General features: G+C 40.0%; 1 protein-coding gene across 5 annotated transcripts in view; it reads right to left on the reverse strand.

Moving 5' to 3' along the window:
* LOC124156628 (zinc finger protein 784-like) overlaps positions 1 to 25,513 on the reverse strand; it is a 116,858-nt gene that overhangs the window by 56,857 nt on the left and 34,488 nt on the right. For all 5 annotated transcript variants that reach the window (XM_046531286.1, XM_046531282.1, XM_046531284.1 and 2 more), the window contains one exon: positions 11,055 to 11,307. In XM_046531286.1, the coding sequence (XP_046387242.1) occupies positions 11,055 to 11,307 (253 nt within the window). The remainder of the gene's footprint in view (positions 1 to 11,054; positions 11,308 to 25,513) is intronic.

Below are 25,513 nucleotides of genomic sequence, written 5' to 3' on the forward strand. Positions count from 1 at the left end.
ACGGTGACAGCCGTGCAGATTCGCTTCTGGAATGAAACCATATCGATTGTGATATTGATTGATTAATAACATGCAAGATTATTAGATTACGACGTAATTAGAAGAAGATTTTATATTATACAGTTGAAATTTACTTTTTAAAATTGTCTAATTTCATCTGCTTTTGTGGCGAAATCAAGTATTTTTAAGCTAAACTTCGCATGGAGATCCAGAGCATCGACTGCTCCCGCAGCAGTAGTCAAGTAAATACGCACGTACTCCATAGCCTAAAGGTCGACTTTATGGAGTACTGCTTTAGATAAAGTGGGATTTGGATAAGACTCATTTCTTCATCATGATAACTCCTGCAATAGCAACAATTGACCACTCGCGAAATTTGTGCACAGTGGGCACTCCAGAGGCAATAGAAGGCGAGTAGGTGAGGAGCTCGGGGTGGGGAAAATCGGGGGTTCTCATTGGCTGCAGTTTAGTTAGTCAGACATTCCTGATAAATGGCCACATTTTATTATTCATCACGTCACAAGAATTGAGGAATGCGTTTGGATCGTTTGGATAAATCACGGTCGAAGAAAGAGATGTGGAACGAATGCAAGAATGTCAATGGCTAATACTTAGTGATGGGTCGGTTCGATTCCTCGATTCTTTGATTCCTCGATTCTCGGCCAAGAACCGGAATCGAAAACGAGTACTTGCCAAGGCAAAAAATCGATTCCGATTCCAGCAGTACTTCAAACAACAAAATAAACTACCGCGTTTCCAACAGTCATTTGAATTTTCGCGCCACGTAATCGTAATAACAAAACACATATCTTCTTGGGATGCGCGAGTACTCGAAAATTCAAGTCGATCGAGTAGTTGGTACTCAACTCGAGCGTTTCGAGTCGCATTACGAATGTCAAGTCGAGTAGTTAATGTTACAGTGCTTTCGAGGCTAGTAGGTCCAGCAATCTGCTGACAGGAAGCGCTATCATGAAACTCATGTAATAATGCAGTTTTTAAAGCCGATAAGTCATTCTAATGCCTTGGTCTGGTAGTTTCAGCTTGCCGAATAGTTGTCGACGTGGACGCCGAATACCTTTACGCCAGCCGCAGCGGCCGATCGTCTTCCTACCCGGCGCACACTAGTCTGAAATCGGAAAAAGCTGGAATAAAGTCCAAAATGACCTTTTTGGGGATAGAGACTTGAAACTCAGCGTAAATACTCATAAATCATTACCAAATATTGCTTTATATACCATTTCACATAAATACGAACCTTTAGTGAGATACAGAGGCCCAAGCATGACCAATTTTTCTGCCACGCGAGATATCGTTTTTCCTCAAAAAATCTTTGAATTTATCCAAGTGGTTTTGCGTTGGTGTGAGTTTTATGGAATATAAAACGCAATATTCCTTTGATCTGGTGCTTTGCCTATACTTTCAATGACTTTCGAAGATTTTGGCTCTCATCTGTTGGGTTTTACAACGCAAAATGGCCGACCCGTTTTTCACGTGAAATTTGACATAAAGTAGACATTATCTTTCGTTTACGAAAAATATAACTCGGAAAATTTGAACCACAATATAAAGTAGAGATTTCGAAAGAGTACTAATAAGAAATCTTGGGAAAAAAGTTTGCGACGAAGGAAATAAGAGCGATTTTTCAATCGCGCGTCAAGGCTGAGCTACACGCTGCGGAACTTTAAGGCTCGGTAACTGAGGCCGATTTTTCAAGTTTTTTAAAACATAAGTCTTGAAAATCGTCATTTAAAGCATAGATAATCGTCTTCATTGACTTAAAACACTAAACTGAGGATGTTAAAAAGGATTATGTATAGATCGACTTGACCATTTAGCGCATTACTCGAGTGAAAATTCTAAGGATTGGATATGTTTTATCCTCGCGATGACTCTTGATTTTTCGAAGTCGAAGCCGAACTTCACCTCGTACGAGTGGTTCCGTACTTTCCGGGGTGGGTTGACTTAAAACCAGCGAGTGTTTTCCGTGTGGGTTCAATAGAGTCCGGTTTCATTTTTATAAGTTTTATTCTTATTCGTCTTCGGACCTTGGCCCTTCCGAAGACACAAGTGAGAACTTTAAAAGATGGACTGAAAATAATTGATGATGAAGAAAAGAATCCGGGCTAGAAATGCGTGAATATTGCAGAACGCCTCGGTATGTCCGGTAGCACATAACGGCAGGGGTGGGGGTAGAGCGAGATCCCTGGTGAAAACAAGAAGTGGGATGAAGCCGAGGATCAGGTGGGCGTGCCGCTGACGATTAACGCCACATTGCCTCAATCATATTAAAAATTTAATTGCTAGAAAGAAACATTTCAAATAATAAACTATTTTTGGCCTTCTTGATCCATTTCATAACCAATCACTCCAACGGCGAAATCAGTTGTTTGAGGCATAACACGCATATTTCTGTCGTAAATACGTGTACTTGAAATGACATTTGATGGATAAGAATTTTTACATCAGACAGAAATGCATAATAGCCGTGAAAATTCCGAGTGGAGTGCAAACATTTTTTAGCAAGGCGGCTGGTTCCTTTAGGATTTTAGAAAGAGAGATAAGTCGAATCAACAATATGACCTAAGTGTTTTGATGAAGTAATAATATTCCTGTAATCAGCTGAAATCTCGTTTGAATCCATTAATGAATGTCATAATTCGCAAAAATCCAGCGAATCCTGGGACATAAGCAACCCGGACAAACATTCCCGCATTGATCGTTTTTTTCATCCATCCCCCTGAAAAACGACAGATCGAGGTTCCACTGTAATAACCTCCACGGAGGAAGTCCGGAGGCTGCTAGAAGAGGAAGATGGTAGTGGGACTGACGAAGATGATAGTACCTTCTCCGGTGAAACAATATATAGTAGGAGCGATGACGATGAGTCGGAGGAGGAAGAGGATCTCTCGCAGGGTAATGAGTCCCCAGAATCAGGCCTCCCGAGCACCTCTTCGCAAGCCACCACTGCCAGACTGAGAGAGACCACCTACACCGAGACTTCTGACAGACTGACAATAGACCCCCTTCCATTTACCCAGACCCCTGGTATGACTGCTTCACCTCAAAGAAACCAACCCCCCGACTTTTTTAATATTTTACTGACTGACAGTAGCCTCGAATTGACAGTGAGAGAGACAAATAGATTTGCCGACGAGCTGAAGGCGCAGAATGTAGCCCCGAAAGCAAGGATTGTTAAATGGAAGTCCTTGACGAAAGAGGAGTTCCTTATATTCTTAGGCGCCTTGCACCACATGGGAATAATCCGATTAAATAGGACATCGGACTTCTGGAGCAAGGACTTCCTATTTAACTTTCCCTACTATTGGGGATGCATGAGCCGTGACAGGTTCTCGGGTATTTTGCAATGCTTGCACTTTGCGAAAAACACAGAACCTGGTCAGCCTCAGCCAAATGACCGACTACATATATAAAATTCGCCCCCTAATAGACCTCTTTCATGACTCAATAAGTAATGCCGTGACTCCGATGCAAAAACTCTGCGTTGATGAGTCTATGCTTCTCTGGAGGGGGCGACTAGTTTTCCAAATGTTTTTGAAGGGGAAGAAACATAAATATGGAATCAAAATTTATATGCTAACGGAACCTTCCGGTTTAGTTTTCAGATTTATCGTTTACACAGGATCTAGTGATGCTGATGTAGGAGGCCGAGGCCACGTTGACACTGTTGTAAATAAACTAATGGAGGGTCACCTTGATGCTGGCCATTCATTATTTATGGATAACTATTACAACAGTGTCAATTTGGCCCACCAACTACTGGAGCGGAAGACCTATTGTACCGGAACTTTGAGAACTAACCGGAAGGGTAATCCTCCCCAAATTAATTCAAAAAAATTAAAGAAGGGGGAAGTTTTGAATGCCTACACACTGATGACGGTGTCTGCGCCATGGATCAAATGATGTCCTATTATCCAATTGAGCGAAAAACTCTCAAGTGGTATAAGAAGTTGGGCATTCACATCTTCCACCTTCTCCTCCTCAACAGCTATTATTTAAAAATAAAATCAACAGATTTAGGCGTTACTTGGTGGAACGATGAGATATTCATGGTTAAATAAAAACACAGTACTATTCCACAACCTTATATATTTTTTTTTTAATATAAGGTTGTGGAATAGTACTGTGTTTTTATTTAACCATGAAGCTATTATTTATATAAGAAATTTCATTTTATGACTTTCGGTTTTCGGTAATCAAATCTTTACTATCACCTGCTTTCACTCGCCCTTCAGACCCTTCCCCTTCAGTCCCTTCCAAAGGCATAGGCTTATCAAGGCATTTCCCTCATACCCTTCCAATTGACGAAAAAAGCAAGACGAACAGAACGGTGCAAAGAGGTGCCGGGAATGCCAGAAGCAGAAGATAAGAAAAGAGACTACATTTTTTTGCGCTGCTTGCGAGGGACACCCTCCCCTCTGTGTCAACACATGTTTCATGGCCTTCCATGAAAACATGAAAATATAAATACTATACAGTGAGTCCTTGTTCTACGTCACCCCGTTTAACGTCATTTTGCGATAATGTCACGAAAATTTTGTGACCGTCATTCGTTTATCGCACCTTCACTTCGCGATAAACGTCAAGGCTTTTAACTTTCGCGCGAGAAAAAAATGTGAAGCGGCGGGCGTTGCAGGTTGTTCGTTTAGTGGGCGGTAATACAGTCAGTCTAAACGAAGTGTAAAACAGTGTGTTTATTGTTACCGTATAAGCTCGTGTAAGAGGCGCACCTTTTTTCCCAGATATTGCAGCCGAAAATGGGGGTGCGCCTCTTACACAAACTTCTTATCTTCCCCCCCTCCCCTTCACTGGTTGCAAGTTCAAGGGGAACTGAGTGGCCTTGGTTTTCAGCGTGAGTCAGTCATCTGAAACCCTGGGTCAAAATCAAGCGGCAGGCAGGGGAGTTTCTCCCTTTGTGACGTATTTTTAAAATGCTCCTGTTTGAAGTTTTTGCAAGCATCGCGCCGTCACGTCGGTACCTCAGAGGTGAACATGGAAAAGATCGCGCGGGGTTTTTTGCTCCGGAGGGCGCGCTAAATTTACTGCCACGAGTGGGCATCCCGCGGCATTTATACTGCATATAATAATATTGGTGTCAAAACCTGCGGTTGAAAAAATTCGAACGAGTGTGCTCATTGTTGGATTTAATAGTGGATAGAAGAAATCGGAAATGCTTATAAGTGAAGAGCGCTGAAGGAGAGGTCGAGGGGAAGAGGGCTCCCTCCCCTCCGTATTTAAAGCTACGAGCGAAGGAGAAAGGGAAGAACACGTCCGATCTTGCATGTGACGTCGTTGCCTTTAAAGCGAAGGGGCGAAGGCGCAGCAATGTGATATACGCAGTTTGCGTTGCCTGAGTTTCCAGTCCGTCTCGTCTTGTTTGAATGCGCTAATGCTACGCTTGTTTCTTCCGAAATTGTGCTGTTTGGACTATGTTGAATATTAATAGCCTTATTTTAGCTATAAATCTTTGTGTCAATCAATTAGAGCTCAAAAAACTTAAATGCTGTAAGATATACATCGTGTTAGGTCTAATTCTTTTTAGAACCTCGTGCGTGTCATACAATTGCTGAAAGATATCGAGATATCTTCGAGCTCAGAAGGTGACTCACGTAGCATTTGACCTCCAGAAACTCGGGGAATTGAACCTGGTAGACCAAAAAAGGTCAGTTGGTGGAATGGGGTAGGGATGAAACACGTTTCCATTGTTCCCCTGTAACTTGATATTTTCCTGTGGAGTCTCGGGAAGGAAAAAAACGGCAGAGGCATTAGCTGATGGAGAGCCGAGTGTAGTTCCGTTAGGCCCCTTGCACACACACCGATTTTGGACGGCCGGTAAAATATTGGCCGATATTTTACCGGCAAAGCGATGCTTGCACACACGCCGGATTTTTACCGGTCAAACGATACGTTGCTAAGTTTTTGAGCCGGCGCCGGCGATCCACAGTGACAATAGCCGGCAGCTAAACGGCATTTTCCCGTTGCCGGCGTGTGGTCGGTACGTGTGCAAGCTCCAATGCTCTCCCATTGTTCACCATTGGAATGTGGACGGCCGATATTTTACCGGCCGTCCAAAATCGGTGTGTGTGCAAGGGGCCTTAAATCTACGACGTGGTTATTATCCTACGGCGCTGAGATTGCCCCGATTGTTGTTCAATCTCTTGGGAAAGCTCATGCCATTTGCCTGTCGTGTTTTGCCTTAAAATTTTCCATGGCTGCAATTCTATTGCAATACTCCTGCGAGAGCTTTTAAACAAAATTGTTCGTGAGTAGAACAAGCAATGTAGAGCGATGGCGTATGCAAAGAGAGGATCGGAACTCTTTCTACTCCCTCTTATGCCGCCGCAGTTATCAAAATTTCCTCTTTCAAATAGTACTGAAAGAGGACATTTCGATAACTGTCGAAATTCCAGGCATACGTCTGCAACACCGCACGATAGAACAAAAAAAGTCGCAAAATTTTTTTTCTTTATAGCTTCGATCCTCAAAATAGGGGTGCGCCTCTTACACGTGTGCGCCTCTTACACAAGCTTATACGGTAATTGCGATTACGGTTTTAGCAAATTTTCTGCAAAATGAATTCTTAGGTAGGTGCGCAAGGTTTTACTTGACATAATGGTTTTCAGGAACCTAAAAAGTGATTTCAAGGAATTTTTCCGTGTAGAACTCGAAGTTTTTGTCGTCACTTTTTTTGCCGTGTTCACAATAATTTTGGTTCCTGTAACTGCGACGATGTTTCAGCGAAGATGATGCCCAGGCGACGCTCGCCCGGGCAACCACCAGAGCAAAGCCGAAAAGCAAATGCGGGAAAATACAAAAATGGAGAAGGATTTAGGTCAGTGCTGCTATTGTCGTCGACGAAGACAGGAACTTGTATTTATGCCATAGCTTAGCATTCCCATCGTAAAAAATGCCCCAGATATGATATGCTAAAATTTTTTCGCGTAGGAATTGTGAGGTCTAGGAGCCGATATTCACTTTTTACATGGTTTCTTATGGGATATTATGTTTCGATTAACGTCATTTCGTTTATCGTCACATTTTTCAGGAACGGTAAGTGACGTTAAACGAGGACTCACTGTATGTACATGATAATTTCAATGATGGCAACTGTATTTTTTTATTTGTCTAAAATTAGTATGTTTTCTTGCCCTGATGTAGTTGTAATTTCTCTTCTATTTTCACATTTTCCAATTTGTAAAATAGTATTGTAAAAGGATTTTGTGTTTATTTGGAATTTGTGAATTTGTGTGATTGCAAGGTATATTATTTATATGTTTAGTGTACAGTGGAACCCCGATTTATCGTTCCCGCATTCATCGTTTTCCCGCATTCATCGTTCGCCGCTCCTGGTCCCAAATTAAGTTCCATAAAGACAATGTAATTTTTTCCCGCATCTATCGTTCCCCGAAGTATCGTTTTCCCGCATTTATCGTTTGACGATCGCGGTCCCGTCGTATAATTTTCCCGCATCTATCGTTTGACGAAAATGAGACGAAGTGTTTACAACGTGTTGTTTACGGCTAATAACGACAGACACAAAGTTTGAATCTTCCCCAGGAGATTGAAATACGATTGGGAGAAGCTGAGTGCCGTGGGATAGTTACATTATCGCATTTCCCAAGATCCGGTATCCCCCTCCATTCAGCACTCGCCTCTCCCAGTCTGAAGCGTTCCTCTTCTCCGAAATAAAAAAAAAGGTCCCAGCTCGAGCAGGGATCGTATTAAGAAGTCCTTAGCTTGGAAAGAAAATATCAAGTTACTCGAGAACAAAAGAAACCTTTTTCACGCTTCCCCCTTTCTCGACCACTGACTTTTTTTTAGCTGACTCGCTACAAAGATCCCCACCTCTGGAGGTCAACTGCTGCATGAATCACTGATTAGCTCAAAAGGTGTGTAGAAATGAATTTCGGCAATTGGTATTATACTTTTATTATATTGAGATATTAGTGATGTACACGTAATTCAGTAAAGATTGATACCAAGCACTACGTATTTCTAACGTTATTTAACCATTTTAAGCAAGGAAATAGTTGGAATAATGTGATGGTGATTCCTGGCGAATATCAATATCCTCGCAGCTGATAGTGAGCTTCACGGCAGTTGATGCGATTTTTTTAGAAAACAGGGCGTCTGGTTACAATTTACGAGTTATGCTACAAGTTTCACTTGTCTGAGCTGCTAACGAAGCGATGTCTTCTCTGGATATTTTGTTTCTCTCGACTAGCAATCTGAATTCATCTGCTCATCTAGAGCTACGCTACTTATTGTTAGAAATGAGTGGGTAAGTATATATAGGATAAAAAATTTCATTGCGCAGTCATATGGTCATGCTTCACCCTCTGCAGTAAGTTCTGCCTACGCCGTACGCGATAGCATTAGTGCCGAACTTCACCTCGCACGAGTGGTTCCGTACTTTCCGGGGTGGGTTGACTTAAAACTAACGAGTGTTTTCCGCGTGGGTTCAATGGAGTCCGGTTTCATTTTTATTAGTTTTATTCTTATTCTTGGCCTTCTTGATCCATTTCATAACCAATCACTGCGACGGCGAAATCAGTTGTTTGAGGCATAACACGAACATTTCTCTAGTAAATACGTGTACTTGAAATGGCATAAGATGGATAAGAATTTTTACATCAGACAGAAATGCATAATAGCCGTGAAAATTCCGAGTGGAGTGCAAACATTTTTTAGCAAGGCGGCTTGTTCCTTTAGGATTTTAGAAAGAGAGATAAGTCGAATCAACAATCAGACCATTGATCAGAAGTGATCAGAAGTGTTTCGATAGTGTAATAATATTCCTGTAATCAGCTGAAATCTCGTTTGAATCCATTAATGAATGTCATAATTCGCAAAAATCCAGCGGATCCTGGGACATAGGCAACCCGGACAACCATTCCCGCATTGATCGTTTTCCCGCATTCATCGTTCTTTTCATCCATCCCCCTGAAAAACGACAGATCGAGGTTCCACTGTATGTACAAATAAATTATACTTGTTTCCAAATTTTTATTTTTCATTTATAAATCCTGCTAGAAATGGTGTTAGTTCGTTCTATAAAATGTCGTAACGAAATTTTTTAAAATATGTATTAGATTCAGATGTCAAAATAGGATACAACATATTCCAATCCATTATTTCACAGAACTTAGGAACCAGTGCGGGAAATTAGCAGAAAAAATATCAACATATGCAAAATAATTACAAAGTTGATAAAGTATGATTCTGTGATATTTTAAATAAAAATAAAACTTCATATTGCATTACTATATTTGAAAGGCTTTGGACTTTTTCCCAGCTCTAGTGGTAACTAAAAACTTTCGAGAGATATATGGTCATAAAAGGGGCGTGAAGGGTTGACACTGCCCTGCATAACTCAAAGTGGCCTCTAACGTATGACTGAGGACGTGAATTCACGTCCGTAGAAAAAATTTAAATTTTTAGCATTAAAAAATTTTTTTTTTATTATTGAAGAACAATTGTTTCTTAGGTAAAGTATTACTGAAAAACCCAAAAAAATGCATTCAGTCAGGGAAAAGCCTTACAAAAAATAGCCTCAGCGTTAAAAGGTTTAAAAGCCTTAAATGCTGTCAGATATATGCGTCATGTTAGGTCCCATTCCTTTTTGAACCTCGTGCGTGTCATACAATCATACAATTGCCGAAAGCTATCAAGATATCTTCGAGCTCAGTAGGTGACTCACCTAGCAATTGGCCTCAAGAAATTGGGAGAATTGAAGCTGGTAGACCGAAAAAGGTCAGTTGGTGAGACAGGGTTGGGATGAAACACGTTCACATTGTTGCTGAGTGTGGTTACATGAAATCTACGACGTGGTTATTATCCTACAATGCTGAGATACCCCCGTTTGTTGCTCCATCTCTTGGGAAGGTTCATGCAATGTGCCTGTCGTGTTTTGCCTTACAATTTTCCACGGCTGCAATTCTATTGCAATACTACTGCTATACTGCTACTATAATTGCAATACTACTTCCTAAGAGAGCTTTTGAACAAAATTGTTCGTGAGTAGGACAAGCACCGAAGTACAACGGTGTATGCAAAGAGAGGATCGGAACTCTTTCTACTCCCTTTTATGGGACATTGTATTCACGAAAGCATTGATTGAAATTTTGGATTCAGATTCAATTTCTTCGACGAATTTGGATCCGGAGTTTAAGGTGAAGGGCATTATCCATGGATATTTGGATCCGAGGTATCTGATCCGACCATACCTAGTAAGCATCATGAGGTTAAGGCTACAAGTAAATACCTTCTTACCTCAGAGCACCATACGTATTGTGTAAATTTAGCTGAAAAAAATGCCACGTAAATTTTTACTGTTGAAAGAGGATTTGATAACATTTTGATAACATTCAAAAGTCCACGCAAATGTCTGCAACGCTGTGCAAAAGGATTAAAAAAATGCTGCAAAATTTTTTAAAATCTCCAATGCTCAAAAATGGGTGCATCTCTTACACGTGTGTGCCTCTTATGCATGCTTATACTGTTCCTACTTGTACCTACATTTGAAAGTCATTGGGGATAATCCTTTCACAGAAGCCCATGATACTGTCAGCTACCGCACTGAGTGAGGCACTGTTGGTGAAAGGCATACTTAGTCACATACTAGGAGAGTGCATGAGGTTTGGCAACATGCCTCCAAGAGTGGATTCATGAAGTTAACTCGACGGGGGTCTGAGAGCAACTGACTGAGGCCACGCCTGCTGTAGCCTGATTGGCAGAGGGAAAGTCGAGAAACTTTCCGTCCGTCACCACAACTTGCTCCAGCCACACCGGCTCACCCACACAGATAAAATGAACAGAGATAGTCAATTAACTGACCCAGGTTTGGACGATCTGTTGTCATTTTCACGGTTCAACAAGGTTTCTCAAACCATTATGCCACTCTCAACCTTGAGAATAACCCAGTTTGGGTCAGTTCATGAAAATCTGTGGATCGTGAAAACTTTAGTCTGTGAATTTGTGTACTGTCCATTTATGTTGAAGTGAAAATAGCTCTTTTTTTACCCAGAATCACATACCTTCAAGCAGACAGTGCAGACGTATGGACGCTCTTGAGAATGGCCACGCTTGTGTTGATCCAAGTGCTCCTTTCGCTTCAGCCCAGCTCCACACACGTCACAAACAAACCGTCGCTCAAGCTTGTGGCCAGAGAGATGCTGCTCTAGCATGGCTCTCTCAGGATAAGCCATGTGGCACTCTGGACAGCAAAATAACGTAGATCCATCCAAGGCAGTGGACAGCCGAATCTCTCCAGGCCGTGGTCGTGGGCCTCTGTTTCCCAAGCAAAAATAATACATATTTAATAATTTTATTAACCACTTAGTGAGTAGATATGTTTTAAATTTCTGTTGATGGTTGGTCAACAGGGTTCCCACTCTGACTGCATTATAAAATTCACGGTTTTTTCCAGGTTTTCACGGTCTAAATGTCATAAAATTCACGGTTTGTAGATTAGGCATTTTAGGCAGAAATATTGATTACGTAACAATCATCGGCCACACGTTAACTAAAAATGTAAAAAACGCAACAGATGCCTCGTATGCCAACGCACCAGTGACAGTGCTATCTCTTATGATGTCACCTATCGTTAGCAAAATTCATGTTCGGCTAAAAGTGTGAGTGGGAAAATGGAGAGAGCAGGGTGGCCGGGGAAGTGAAGAAGTGCCTGACTTTTTGCCAGGGTTAACGTCTTCCGATCGCAGGCTTAAGGTCAATGTGCTGTAATGCCACACACGGACCAATTAATAGTTGCGCTTTCGAATACACGTGTGCAGGTAAATGTATGGACAGTATCTGCACGTGACTCGGTCTTGAAACATGATCGAAATATCCTTTTTTCTTTTAATCCGTCTATCGTAGTTCTACAATCAAGTTTGAGAGATTTCTAAGTTTTTATGATGAAATTCATGGCTATTTCCAGGTATCTTCACGGTAGACGAAATTCACGGCTTATTCACGGTTGAGTGGGAACCCTGGTCAATGAAAGAGTACATAAGTTCATCCGCGATATAACAACTATTATTTAGTATCCTCAGTGCTTGGAATATAATTATGAAATTAAGAGACCAAAAGCAACCATTTAGTATTCGACATGAATTATGAATGAAAATTACAATGGAGGCTGGGCTTAATGAGTGGTCATATTCCCAGGAAAATTGCTAGCTACATTGGGTGCTCATTACATCAGATGGTGAAGCATGAAGCCCCTCAATTTCCATATTCACCCTAACTTAACACTTTTCTTTCTTATCTGTGCTGCACACTACATAGCGTGAAACCCATGCGTGAAGATTTATTGGGATCACCTCTGGGTCAGGCACTGCATTGCTACTGCATTGCATTTCAATGTCCGTAGTCCTGTTCATCCATAAATCAACTGCCAACTTTTTTGATGAGGACTTTAAGAAAAAGGCTCTGAGTTTGGCTCCATTGAAACCTGTGCTCTTTCTCCGATACGTGGATGATACTAATGTGTTGTGGCCCCATGGGAGAAGTATCCTGGACCACTTCCTCGACCATATGAACCGTCAACACAGCTGCATCAAGTTCACCATGGGGGCCTATTAGGTAACTTTGACTCGGAGCTAGAGCTATCTGTAACTCCGCCCGGATTTGTTTTGATTTTCAGCTCCAACCCTATTACGTACCGGCTGGAGTTACGAGAAGTCTCCGAAAGAATGCGGAGCTGCAGTGGCTATGAAAAATTCGGAAAGCAAATCTCCAGAAATGAGTCAACCAATAGGAGCTTAGGTATCCGTGAATTTTGGAATGGAGTCCCAAACTTGTATTTTGTAAGTTAATGTAAAATAATAAATATAAACTACATTGTTGAAATTTTTATACTTTTAAGCTTATTCATACACAGTTATATGTCATCCATTGTATACAGTCATTCCTTTATTGTTGAATTCAAACCTATTCTCTGCCCATGTTGCTATTATGGCAATGAATACAATTTTAGATACCGGCAAAGGTCGGAGAAAATGAGCAGGAAGCAGTGCGTGGTGCTCACTAATTTTATGAGTGACCACAGAAGCTTTGCCCATGGCGTATTCCAACGAATACACGGGAAGGCAACAATGAATAAAATGAGGGGCAAAGTTACAAACCTTAATATTTTATTGACAATTAAAAAAATGTGCAAGTGAGATTGACAGATGCCAACACTATAGTCTGCACATTTGCAAATGCGGCAATCATGCAAACAGAACGAAGATATTTGAACCCACACCGACACATATATTTAATACCAATAATGAAAATAAAAATGCCCAATATAATATGAAACGTAGAATTTCCTTCTCTTCCATTAGCATGGAAGATTCAACATTACACACATCCATAGTGATATAATGAAAAATCTTTAATAATATTTATCTGTTTTTCCACGCTTATTCCAGATATTCTGTATTTCCTTAGCGTGGGTCCCAGAGATCGGCAGAGATATTGAAAAATGTTTTTCGACACTCTGAAAAACATTTGAAAATGGTCTTCATTTAATTCGATCGGATTGTGGGAATCCCTTATTCGTCTCCTTTCTAGTGTCAGATGCCTCATTCTTCTTACATACTCCGCAAACACCCTCACCATCCTTCCCCAATATATGTTTATTGGTCGATCCATTGCCAAATCCTTCAGATTCTAACGGCTGACACCAACAAATGACAGTTGAGAAGCGAAGGAAATCGGGTTGGAGTTATCATAAGGACGGGTCTGAAGCCTGTGTTATTCCAGCCCCGAGGTAGCTCCAGTTCGCAACTCCTATCGGAGTTATATAGACTACTATAATTGCAAATTGAGCTATGGCAGCCATCATAACTCTTATAGCTCCATAGCTCAGGAGTTATGACTTACATAATAAGCCCCATGGAAGTAGAAAACAATTGACTACCATTCCTTGACGTTTTGGTAAACAGATGAAGGAACTGAGCACTTGGTCACAGTGTTTACCAAAAACCCACCCACACTGACCTTCACTTTCATGGATGGAGTGACCACCACAGTGAATGGTGGTAATGAAAAGCCTGATTCACCGAGCAGTATCCATCTCGGGCAAAGATAGCCTGGCACTGCAACTGAAGCGCCTACGAAAAACCTTCCTACGGAATGGTAATAACGAGAGGCAAATTTCTAAGGCCCTAAAAAGGTCCTTCTCGAAGCCTAACTCAAAGAGAGAGGTTGGAGAAAGAGATGAACTCATTGCTAAGGTGTGCCTTCCATATATCTCTTTGGTGTCAGGGAAATTGGCTAGAATACTGAAGAGATTCAACATACAGGCCATCCACAAACCATCACAAAAGATCTGGGACATGTGTGTTAATGCAAAAGATACAGTTGGATTGATATTTTAGATATTGATCGGCAAAAATCGACGTTAAAAGGCTTTTGGCATTGTTTGACAAGCTCTGGAAAAAAAGGAGTGAATTCTCAGAAGTAAAACTTAACTTTTTTTTAAATATTCAACACAGATATAACATTTTATTACTGAGTCTTGTTCCCTTCATAAAAATTTATGGTGTTAAAAAGTTAGATTTGACAAATTTTTTCCTGAGTTTTTACGGAAAATTTTTGACTAACAGTCTTTTATGGTAGAAATATTAAGAAAAATTGTTTCCTAAAGTTCTATTCACCTTGAACACACTGGTTTTTGAATTATCCTGATATCTTTTAAAGAGCATCAAGATTAAACTTTATGCAAACCATTGTTTTCATCTAAAGTTTGCCCAGCCGCCCTTTTAACACTTTGCATACCGGGGTATTTAAATTCCTAGGAACGCAGATTTGGAAATATGTGCCTATTAGGGCGTAATGCCTTAGGTTTAAATATGGTTAAAAAGCTTATGTTTAGAATATAACTCTACCCAATCAAACGTTATGATGCATCAATTTTCGTCATGAATAATGAACAACTGAAAACGTACTAATGAATACGTATTGGACGCTTTAAAATTGTTTAGGTAGACGGGCCTAAATGACGAGAATCTTCGTCATCCGTCCGGAACGTTCGAGAAAAAAATGACGAGAATTCTCGACATTACGCAACGTGTTAAAAATGGCTGCCAAAAAAAGTATGGCTTGTAATTTTTTTCAAATATATAGTGTTTTGTGATTGTCTACTTGTAGGGAACCAATGATAAAAAAAATTGGGATGGTTAAAAATTTTGAACAACATCACCTCAGTGATTTGAAATGGAAAGACCCTCCCTTGATATATTTTGTGTTATTTTTAATAATGAAATAGTTGCGAAACAGTGCATTCCCATTAAATCTTCCCAGCTTAGAATAAAATTGTTTGAACATTGTGATTCCCCAGGGTAATAGGGAAGTACACTAGTGTTTCAAATGCACCAAACACATCTTTTAAATTAGAGTTCAGAGTAACATAATGTCGTAAAACCACAGTTTAAATCCTGATAGTGAATACTTGATTCGAGATGACCGTCCGAAATATGGAAAAATTCAAAGGCCGCTAAAACGGGTGTCCATGTTGAATATTGGCCGTGACGTCACAAGGCAGTAGCAGAAGGCAGCTTCTACGCCATTTAGTTCTACCACTATTATTGCATAGAAAAATTACCGAATTTGAGGGAATCCGTTTTTTGCTGTCATACAATAACTTCAGAATATATATGTGGCTGCTTCTCTTTTGAGTACATGCTTTCATCATTGCGTAATATATTAATATTCATTTACGTGTCAACTTCAAGTTTGGAAAGAGTAGTGCGAATAGCAAATTGAATCTTTAATAAATAGATGATGGTATTTATTTTTAGCTGGGTATTATTTTGGCACAATGCCGTTCATCATGCCAAAACTTTTTTTGTAAGAACTGAGTCTAACTAATAAACCTATTTCAGACGTTTGCTGCAAGACTTATTCGTTGCGTATGTATTCACGCCGGCCGGAACGTTCGCCCTTCGCAACTAGAATCATGGGATGTAAGCCGTACCGTGCTGGCTGGTTGTTGCAATGGTTCGCTGTTCAGGATGGGTTCAAGAAAAGTTAATCGTGGTTGGGAGAAGGAAAATTCCAACAATTTATAAATGGTATACCAAACTTTGATGTAATTATGGTCACTGAACTTTTGAAAAAGGAGGACAGGTTCAACGCTCCATAGAAATGCGAGGCGTTAAGGCTAACAAGGGGAGACCTCGTACCTTGCTCCGTCTTTTTCAATTAGGGCCTTAGTTAGGTTGTAATTAATTAATTTTCATGCGGTACTTTTCACAAGTCATATATAAATTCAAAATATCTTCAAATCTGTAATGGGTTAGTTGGGGTAGTGGTAGCGTGTACGACTCCCACCATGAGGACCAGGGTTCAAGTCTTCGTCATGGCAATACATTTTGTTGTCTTCATTGTGATCATACGGCGTCAAGTTTATCATTAATTTTAATTGCAGCACCATAGACATGAGAGAATTTTTCATCATCATAATGGCGTTTAGGTATTTTAGCAGTGTCATTACAAACGCAGAGATACGATGACTACAAGAGTTGGTGTGGGCTAAAATGTTAATTTTTTCTTTGCTTATACTGACCAACTTCCACATTAAAAATGAAAACCACTCTTGCAAGAGCACATACCATTAAAGGCTCGCGGCAAGCAACAATATGCGTACAGACATAATTAATAAGAACATAAAACGAATATAAAATGCCAAATATCTCGAACACTTGTAATTCACATTACTCCAAAGGGAGTTTACTTACTCAGTACCGACCTCAGTACCTAGTACTCAGTACCTACCAGTTTACCTCAGTAGCAGTGCTAAAGAACCATTCTGAAATATAATTTCAATTAACACATAGGATGAAATAAAAGTTGATAACCCTGGACCGGGCGTGCTGGCGTATAAAATACGTCAATCTTTGAAAACCAAGGATCTCAACATCGTACGTACATTCAGGGCTAGAATGGTCTCGTGTATTCCTACAATGTACTTTGACTGCCTATATTGCGAGGTTTCAAAGTTCGAGGTATTGTAGCTAATTTTTTAGATCAGCTAGATGAACCCGTCACCAGGGGAGTATAAATTACGCCGCGCGACCTGCGGTGTACCTTTATATCTGTATCACCTATAAATGTACTAATTTCAACTAATAAAGATTAACTTTAACAAAAATCGTTTGTTATCATATATGCCCATATCATGGGCAAAGTGCGCATTTTGCCCGGTCGTGTAAAATAACAGTCGCACCATAATTCTTTAACCAAACTACTTTCAGTTTATACATTACATAGGTCTACGCGGAAGATGCTATATTTTGACTCAACACACTTTCTGATATGACTGAGGTACCTATTAAGTAAATTATTATAATATAAATATCAATTTGATCTTACAATACCTTCAAATGATCTTCAAAACAGAATATCATCGATAGGTAAGAGTCAGGAGCAGCCTTGAACCATTTATTCCGTATGGCTTGTGCTTAAGGCACGGGAATGAATATCTTCTTCCTGGAGGCTTTTGCTTCGACGTCGAGATGAAATTTGGAACAAAAAATCATTTATAATTCTTTTTTGAGTTCATGTTTTCCGTACTAGCCGACAGTTTTAGGAAGCAAACTCCACCGATTCCCGGAAACTCTCGCCGCGCTAAAGAAGGCGACGGAATACAGCGATCTCCACTGGTGACTACTGCCTTGTGACGTCACATTTCAATCAAGATGGAGGCACTGTGTTTCAGCGCAACCTGAAATTTTCTGACTTTCAAAACGTTTTAAAGTGCATACCCCAGATGTAGGAAATAAAAGTGACTATACTAATGTTTCTTTTTTAGGCTAAACTTTTAAATTCAGCAATAAAAAAAAATTAGTGCACTTCCCTATTATGGAATTTTATTGTATAATCTGACTAAGGGACAAAAGTAAGCTGTGAACTATATATTTACATAATGCTGATTGACAGGTCTGACATTCCCAAAATGGCTTGTAAATTTTTTCAAATATATAGTGTTTTGTGATTGTCTACTTGTAGGGAACCAATGATTAAAAAAATCAGGATAATTAAAAATTTCAAGCAACAAATTTTATTTACATTGGGTGATTTGAAATGGAATGACCCTAAGAATGAAACGGGATCATCTATACACAGAACAGGTAATATTTGTTTTCACACAAATTCGCATGCAAAAGGTAGAGGAAGGTCAGCACTGCCAATTATTTTCTTGAAAATATGTGCATGATAAATGAGAAGGTATATTATCCTCTTTGGAACTGGAATCCAGTGAATACAGTGGAACCTCGTTAAAGCGAGTACGGGCTATAGCAAGACCCCCGCTATTACGAGAGATAGCCGATGCACCTTCAATTGACCCTATAATAAGCATGTTAAAAAATTCGTTTTTACGAGGCCCTTTTGGTGTAGGCTCTCGCCATAGCGAGGGTTTCACCACCGGAAAAACTTACATCAAGACTCCTAAATCTATGTAATTGCTAGCGATCTGTTAGAAATGAAGTTAATGGAGTGCTCAGTCTCAAATTTATGTGGTAAACTGTCGTTCGATAAATAAGAAGTTAATTTTGGTGAAAATATTGTGGCATAAGCATTCGCAATTTTTTTTTATTTTGAAGAAGAGGAAAGCGTCAGAAGGGGGGAGGCGAATGCTGAATGGAGGGGGATAACGGATCTTAGGAAATGCGCTAATGTTACTTTCCCACGGCACTGAGCTTCTCCCAATGGTAGTTCCATCTCTTGGGGAAGATTCCAACTATGTGCTTGTCGTTATTAGCCATAAATGACACATTGTATTTATTTCGTCTCATTTTCGTCAAACGATGGATGCGGGAAAATTTTGCGTCGGAACCGCGATCCTCAAATGATCGATGCGAGAAACGATACTTCGGGGAACAATAGATGTGGGAAAAAATTACATTGTCTACAAGGAACTTTATTTGGGACCAGAAACGGCGAAAGATCAATGCGGGAACGATAGATCGAGGTTCCACAGTATAACTTTTCTTTTGAAAGCGGCAGTGTAATGACTTCTTTTCTCTGCTATCGTAATACTCTGAAACCAAAACTGAATTGATCTCTCTAATCAGAGGCAAATCATGTTCCCTTCATACCGTTGCTCTGGGAAAAATGGAACGACTTTGTAGCAGTTTATATCGCAACGGCATTGAGGCTTAAACGTTACAATCCTAGGCGGATTTAGGGAGGGGCATGGGGGCACATATCCCCCAGACACTTAAAAAAAGTGCAAGATTTTGAATACGGTCACATTATCATTGCGCTCGTTTTGTATCATGAGGTATCCTTGTGCCCCCCAGAACAAAATCCTGGACGCGGCTTTGCTTGTGCTCCCCCACTCCCCAGAAAGAAATCCTGGATCCGCCTCTGGTTAAAATTTAGGTAAATTGTAATCAATCACACAAAAATTTTGTAAGTTGATCAAGCTCTAACTTGAATGGAGCCGAACCCAGGGTAAAGCAGGCGATCTCGCTGACACGGTAGAAGTGCACCCGGCGATTGATTGGCACGCACGCTTTACCTGCTGCCTAAAATGGCAATGGTTTTTCATTTAAACACAAAATTAAATAAGTTAAATTACTGTTCAGGTATTTTTGACGTTGATTTTTCGCTGTATAGCTATATATATTAGGTGGCAAACTCAGGTATCCATGATTTTTTCCGACGAAAATTATGCAACCCGATTGACGCCGAGAATTTTGCATTCGATTGTAAGACGAAACCTCTTTTCTGCAGGAGTTAGGAGGAAAAAAAGCCTTGTCTTAGATAGGTGCAAATAGGTAAATTATAATTCACTTGGTTTGAAATATATAAAGACATAATAAATACCAGCTGAAACGTTATTTTCACTTTCACTTTACTTTATCACTCGTCAAATATTTCCACACAAACTTTCCGGTTGCAATGTAAAACTGGCAAGTCCTAGGTCGACGCATGCGAAAATCGTGTAATGCTGTGTTGCCATAAGCGGAAATCTTCTCTCGTTTTCAAGCCGCAACGCACGAGAATTAGTAATGTCGCGCCGAAAGCTCGCTGTCGCCCGGTTCAAATGCAGGGAGCGTAGTGTGGTAGTGTCCACAGTGCATAGCAGGTTGTCAAGGTTAGCGGTCTTCCAATCACAGGATTGAGGGTGTTGAAGAAACGTTCAAATTTTTGGACACAAAGGCCATCTAGATTTAGTTTCGAAAGTGGTCGCTGCAGCCAGTGGGAAGCCTAATTGGGTGGGAGGGGGACTAAGCAGTGACCGAGGGAGGGGAAACCAAGCCAGTCGAGGAAAGTAAACAAGCTAATGAGAAGTGGTGTCATATTTCAGGAGGGGGGAGAGAAAAGGCCTGCGCAGGAGGAAGATGTTTATTTTTCTTCAGGCAACATTCGTTCCCACGCTTTTCTGACCCATGCGACGATGCTCGCCACAATGAATAGAAGTGCACTCGCTACGAACGAAGTTGAAAATTTCTGGGAAGGTATTATTATCAAGATTGAGAGATTTTTAAGGTTTTAGGACGAAACTCGCGGCTTTTTCTAGGTTTTTTCACGGTAGACAAAATTCACGGCTAATTCACGGTTTAAGGTTTTCACGGTTGAGTGGGAACCCTGTTAAACGAAACTCAAGGGACCGAAATTTTGCCGTTTCGTTGATCGTTAGTTCGTTCCCCGGAGGTGATACGCACGTTGCATCGTCCAAGGGGCGCGGAAATTGAAGCGAGTCTGCATGCGTTATCTTCATTCTACCTTTGCATACTTCATAACAGTGCTGAATTCTTCAACTTCAACGCAAATCGCGGGCAATAGATCACATTTCGGAAGCCTCAGTTCGTAATATTCAATCACTTCGCGTGCTTTTTAATTGGTTTTCAAAAATGTCTGCAGCGTAGCGGTGAGCGCGAGGCCATCCCTATATTATCAATATTTGAAATAGAGTACATGTATTCGCGAATTTTACACAGAAAAATTAAGAATTCGATAGATTTGACCATTCATAATATAAAGTTAAGGTAACAGCGCCAATTATAGCGTCATCATGAAATTTAGATCGCCCTACCATTACGACGCGAGTTGCGACTTTCGTCGACCCATTAAAGCGCAGTGGGTGGCAGCATTTATTTATAGTAGTCGAATCCAGAATACTCCATTGCAATATTTGCGGTCGCGAGCTTCGTAAATAATTCATTGTACTAGCATCATTTCCATCGCATTCCGGACAGACAACTGCCGATAAGAAAATATCCTGTAAGGCCTTATGCAGGAGTTCTCGAAGTAAAATACGTCACGACTTTGAAAAATGAGTTTTCGAGAAATTATATTCTGCGACCCTCAGTTCACTAGCTTCGCGGATAACTAAATTTTAGTCTACTCTAGTGAACTCATCAAACGACCCTTCAATATTCATGTCTTTTGAGAGACCCTGCCAGGATTTACGGATTTCGCCATCACTCTCCATCGCGTGGTCGCAGTTGACTGCAGACCGGAAAGACAACTGCCGATAAGAAAAACAGCTTGAAAGGCCGCATGCATGAATTCTCAAAGCAAAATAAGTCACGATGATGATGCTGTTGACTGCAAACCCGATTTTTGCAAAATAACTAAATATGGTGACAGGTGCGACATGCTTCCAAGCTTTGCAAAGCCGCTGCATTACCTGCAAAATGGTCCTCTTCAATGTCGCCGATCCCTTACATCTATTTGACAAACCAAAAACTCCACTAAAATCTGACAATAATGCCGCTTCGCCGCAGAAATGACCCCTCGGTCGAGAGGTTGCAACTTAGCTGGTGCAATTGGGGGGAAGAAAATAACGCGCACATTTCTTATTTTTAGTCCTGTGTTGGGGCCCGTGCAGCGATCGAGGAAGAAATCTACTTTCCCCATGAGTGCATCAACTCCCGCCAACCACCGCTGAATTAATCCTGTTGTCATTCATTAAGTTTTGCTGCTAACACAGGGGTGAGGCATCACTCTCACCACTGGCACAGTCCAGTGGCGGATACAGAAAATACTCAAGGGGGGGGGGGCGCAAAAGATATCTTGAGCTACCTTTACTTTTATCGTAATAAGAAATTAATCAATCCACGTGCGAAGTTCAAGAAATTTTTATTTAAACTCATTATACGCGTATATAAGTCAATAAATTACGATACAAAAAAGTTACAACTGTGATTCTACAATGTTCGGCTATGTGAGCGGCCTCGCAAAGGGGGGGCGCGCGCCCCCCATCTGTATCCGCCTCTGGCACAGTCTAAACATCTCATGTTTAGACTGTGCCAGTAGCGTAGCCAGGGGGGAGGTCCGGGGGTACAATATATTCATTTGAAAAATAACGTTTTTTTCGATTATGAAAAGTGTTATAATTGGTTTAATACTCTCTAATTGGTAGTACTAAGTTAGTACTCTGTTTTTCAAAAATTACCCCCCCCCCCCCCATGTTTTGGACCCCCCGAACGAAATTCCTGGATACACCACTGACTTTATCGTTCTTAAAACAGCGGGGTTTCACGTACTTCCCCACTAAAAACGGAGGTAACTTCTACGAGCCATCACTATTGGTGCATAGGAGTACTATAAAACGTTCTTTGCTCATTTTTCCCTGCGGCCCGCCTATTCTTTTAAAGTACGGTCAGGAAGCAAATTATAAAAAAAACGCTTCGTGAGCATTAAATATGTCCTTAGAACTGTTTTCATTCAGCTATCCATTCCCAACTTCTTGTTTGCACCTGCAAGATGGGCCCTGAAATGGGGATCAGCTCCAGAAAGATAGGTGAAGGCATTTACTCATTGACATTGGTAATGGAGCGTCTTCGGTTAGGCCCCTGGGACGCAAGCGTTAACAATTTCCGTCCGTTATGCAAGAATTGTGTACGGTATTACGACCGAATGTCATACTTAATTGCGACTGTCGTCTTCTTCATGCAACAATCGACGGCCGTCGCAAACCTTTTCCTCTGGAGAAAATCAACACCGCTTCACATCACGTTAGGACATCGCTACAATCGTATGACAGGGACCGACCTTTAGAATAAAGCACTCAATTAAAGTAACGTCTAGATCAATGGGAAAATGTCGACTTTCGTCTATTAAGGGCGAATATTTTTTATCCAAGATTGCGGCAAATGCAAAAGTTTCTCTTAGTTTTTAGATGATATTAAAATAAACAATGAGAATAAAACAAGAGTTACTTCTGAGTCATATTCAAGATAATTAAGAGAGGCAAATTTTGGCTTTCATTTTCTAGCACGCACATTGTATCTTCCGTAATTTAAAGAAGTTATCCAAGATGGCGGCGAGTGAAAAAAAATGCTTCTCGGAATTTACGCGTTGTACTTCTGTAAAGTATCTTAAACAACAGTCAAAAGAATGCAATCGAAGTACATAGCTCTAGATTTCATATCTTTGAGCGTGTAAATATTGGGGCATTGAGTTATTTACGAAAGTCAGCATTAATTGAGAAGTAAGTTAAAAATGTTCAATATCTCGTTAGGTGATCTTGACCATGATATAATATGTATAAGTGAGACATGGTTAAATAATTACATAAGTGATTCAGAAGTATGCATGAGTGGCAGATACAAATTACATCGGAAAGACAGAAATGAGACTTTGACTGGAAAAAAACTAGGTGGTGGAGTAATGGTAATGGTGAACGATACGTATAAGTCAATGAGGTTAAGAGAATTAGAGACATGTGATGAAAATATTTGGATCAAGGTGCAGGTGAAAAATAATAAATGGGTGTATTTATGTGTTGTCTATTTCCCTCCAGATGCTATGCTTGAAGTATATACTAATTTTTTTGACAAATTGACCTATAGTGAAATTATTAATAATGAAATATTTATCCTTGGTGACTTTAATTGCCCCTCATTCATGTCATCTATTGAGACGAAAACGCCATTATGTATTGAGTTGTTGATGTTCATGAACTTATTGGGTCTGAAACAGAAGAACAATGTGGAAAACAGCTACGGAAAATTTCTTGATCTTGTTCTTACTAATGTGGTCGAGAGTAATATTGAGGTGATTCGCTGTACGTTGCCAGTGATTAAAGAAGATCACTATCACCCAGCAGTAACCGCTCATTATGTCTGTGGTATTACAAAAAAAACAAAAGATGATTTTGGCAATTCATATAACTTTAAAAGAGGTAACTACTTGAAATTATATGAGGAGCTGCGGAGTAAAGATTGGAACGCAATTTCATCTACTAGTGATGTCGATATTGGTTTGGAAATGTTTTACAGTTACCTAAATGAAGCGATTGATATATCTATTCCAAAATGTAAAATATTAAAGTACAAGTATCCTTCGTGGTACAATTACGAGGTAATTAAAAAAATAAAGAAGAAAGATAGACATAGACTACTGTTCAAGAAAACTGGGTCAAGCTATCACAAATCAAAATACAATACTTTGAGAATAGAAGTTAGAGAAGATATTAATAAAGCTTTAAGTGTTCACTTGGAAAATATCAAATATGAAGTTGTCAACGGGAACTATAGTAGTTTTTGGAAATTTGTGAGAAAAAATAAGGCTAGTGGTCATATCCCTGAAGAGCTTACACTAAATGGTTGTGAATTTGCCTCACCAAGAGAAATAGTTAATGCATTTAAAGAATATTTTATGTCTGTTTATGTTACTCAAGTAGATCCCTCTAAGATAAAGTATGCTAATGAAACCCTTGCCCAAAACAATGATAATATAATCATTATTAGTATTAGCATGGATGAAGTGCTTGAAGCAATCCAAAGTTTAGATACCAAAAAATCTATTGGTCCTGACAATATCCCTACGTATATTGTGAAAGGCTGTAAAGAGATCTTAGCTCAACCTTTATGTCAGTTGTTTAATAACTCTTTAAAAAGTGGAGTATTTCCCACAAAATGGAAAACTGCCAAGGTGTGTCCTATTTTTAAAAAGGGAGAACGAAACGACATAAAAAATTATAGGCCTATAAGTATATTGTCTGTTTTTTCAAAAATATTTGAGGGTATTTTATGTAAGCGTATTAACTTTCTATTAAAAAATCGGATAAGTGATACACAACACGGCTTTATAGCTAATAGGTCAGTAACGACCAACCTAGCTATCTTAACTGATTATGTTATGAATTCCATGGATAGCGGTTCTCAGGTGGATGCAGTCTACCTAGACTTTAAAAAAGCCTTTGATACTGTACAACATAACATATTGCTAAGCAAACTGAAAAGTATTGGCATTGCAGGCTCTTTGTTAACTCTTTTGAGTTCATTTCTAAATGAAAGAAAACAATACGTAGTGTATCGAAACGTGGTGTCTGACAAATACTCTGTTGTATCTGGTGTGCCTCAAGGCTCGAACCTGGGTCCACTTCTGTTTTTGATATTTGTTAATGACTTGCCACAATGTATCCATCATTCAAGATGTCTAATGTTTGCAGATGATGTTAAAATATATAGAAAGGTGAACAACTTACAACATTTTCTTCAGATACAGACAGATACAGTCTGGTCACCTGGTCTCATGAAAA

The sequence above is a fragment of the Ischnura elegans genome, chromosome 3 (genome assembly GCF_921293095.1).
Source record: "Ischnura elegans chromosome 3, ioIscEleg1.1, whole genome shotgun sequence".
NCBI lineage: Eukaryota > Metazoa > Arthropoda > Insecta > Odonata > Coenagrionidae > Ischnura > Ischnura elegans.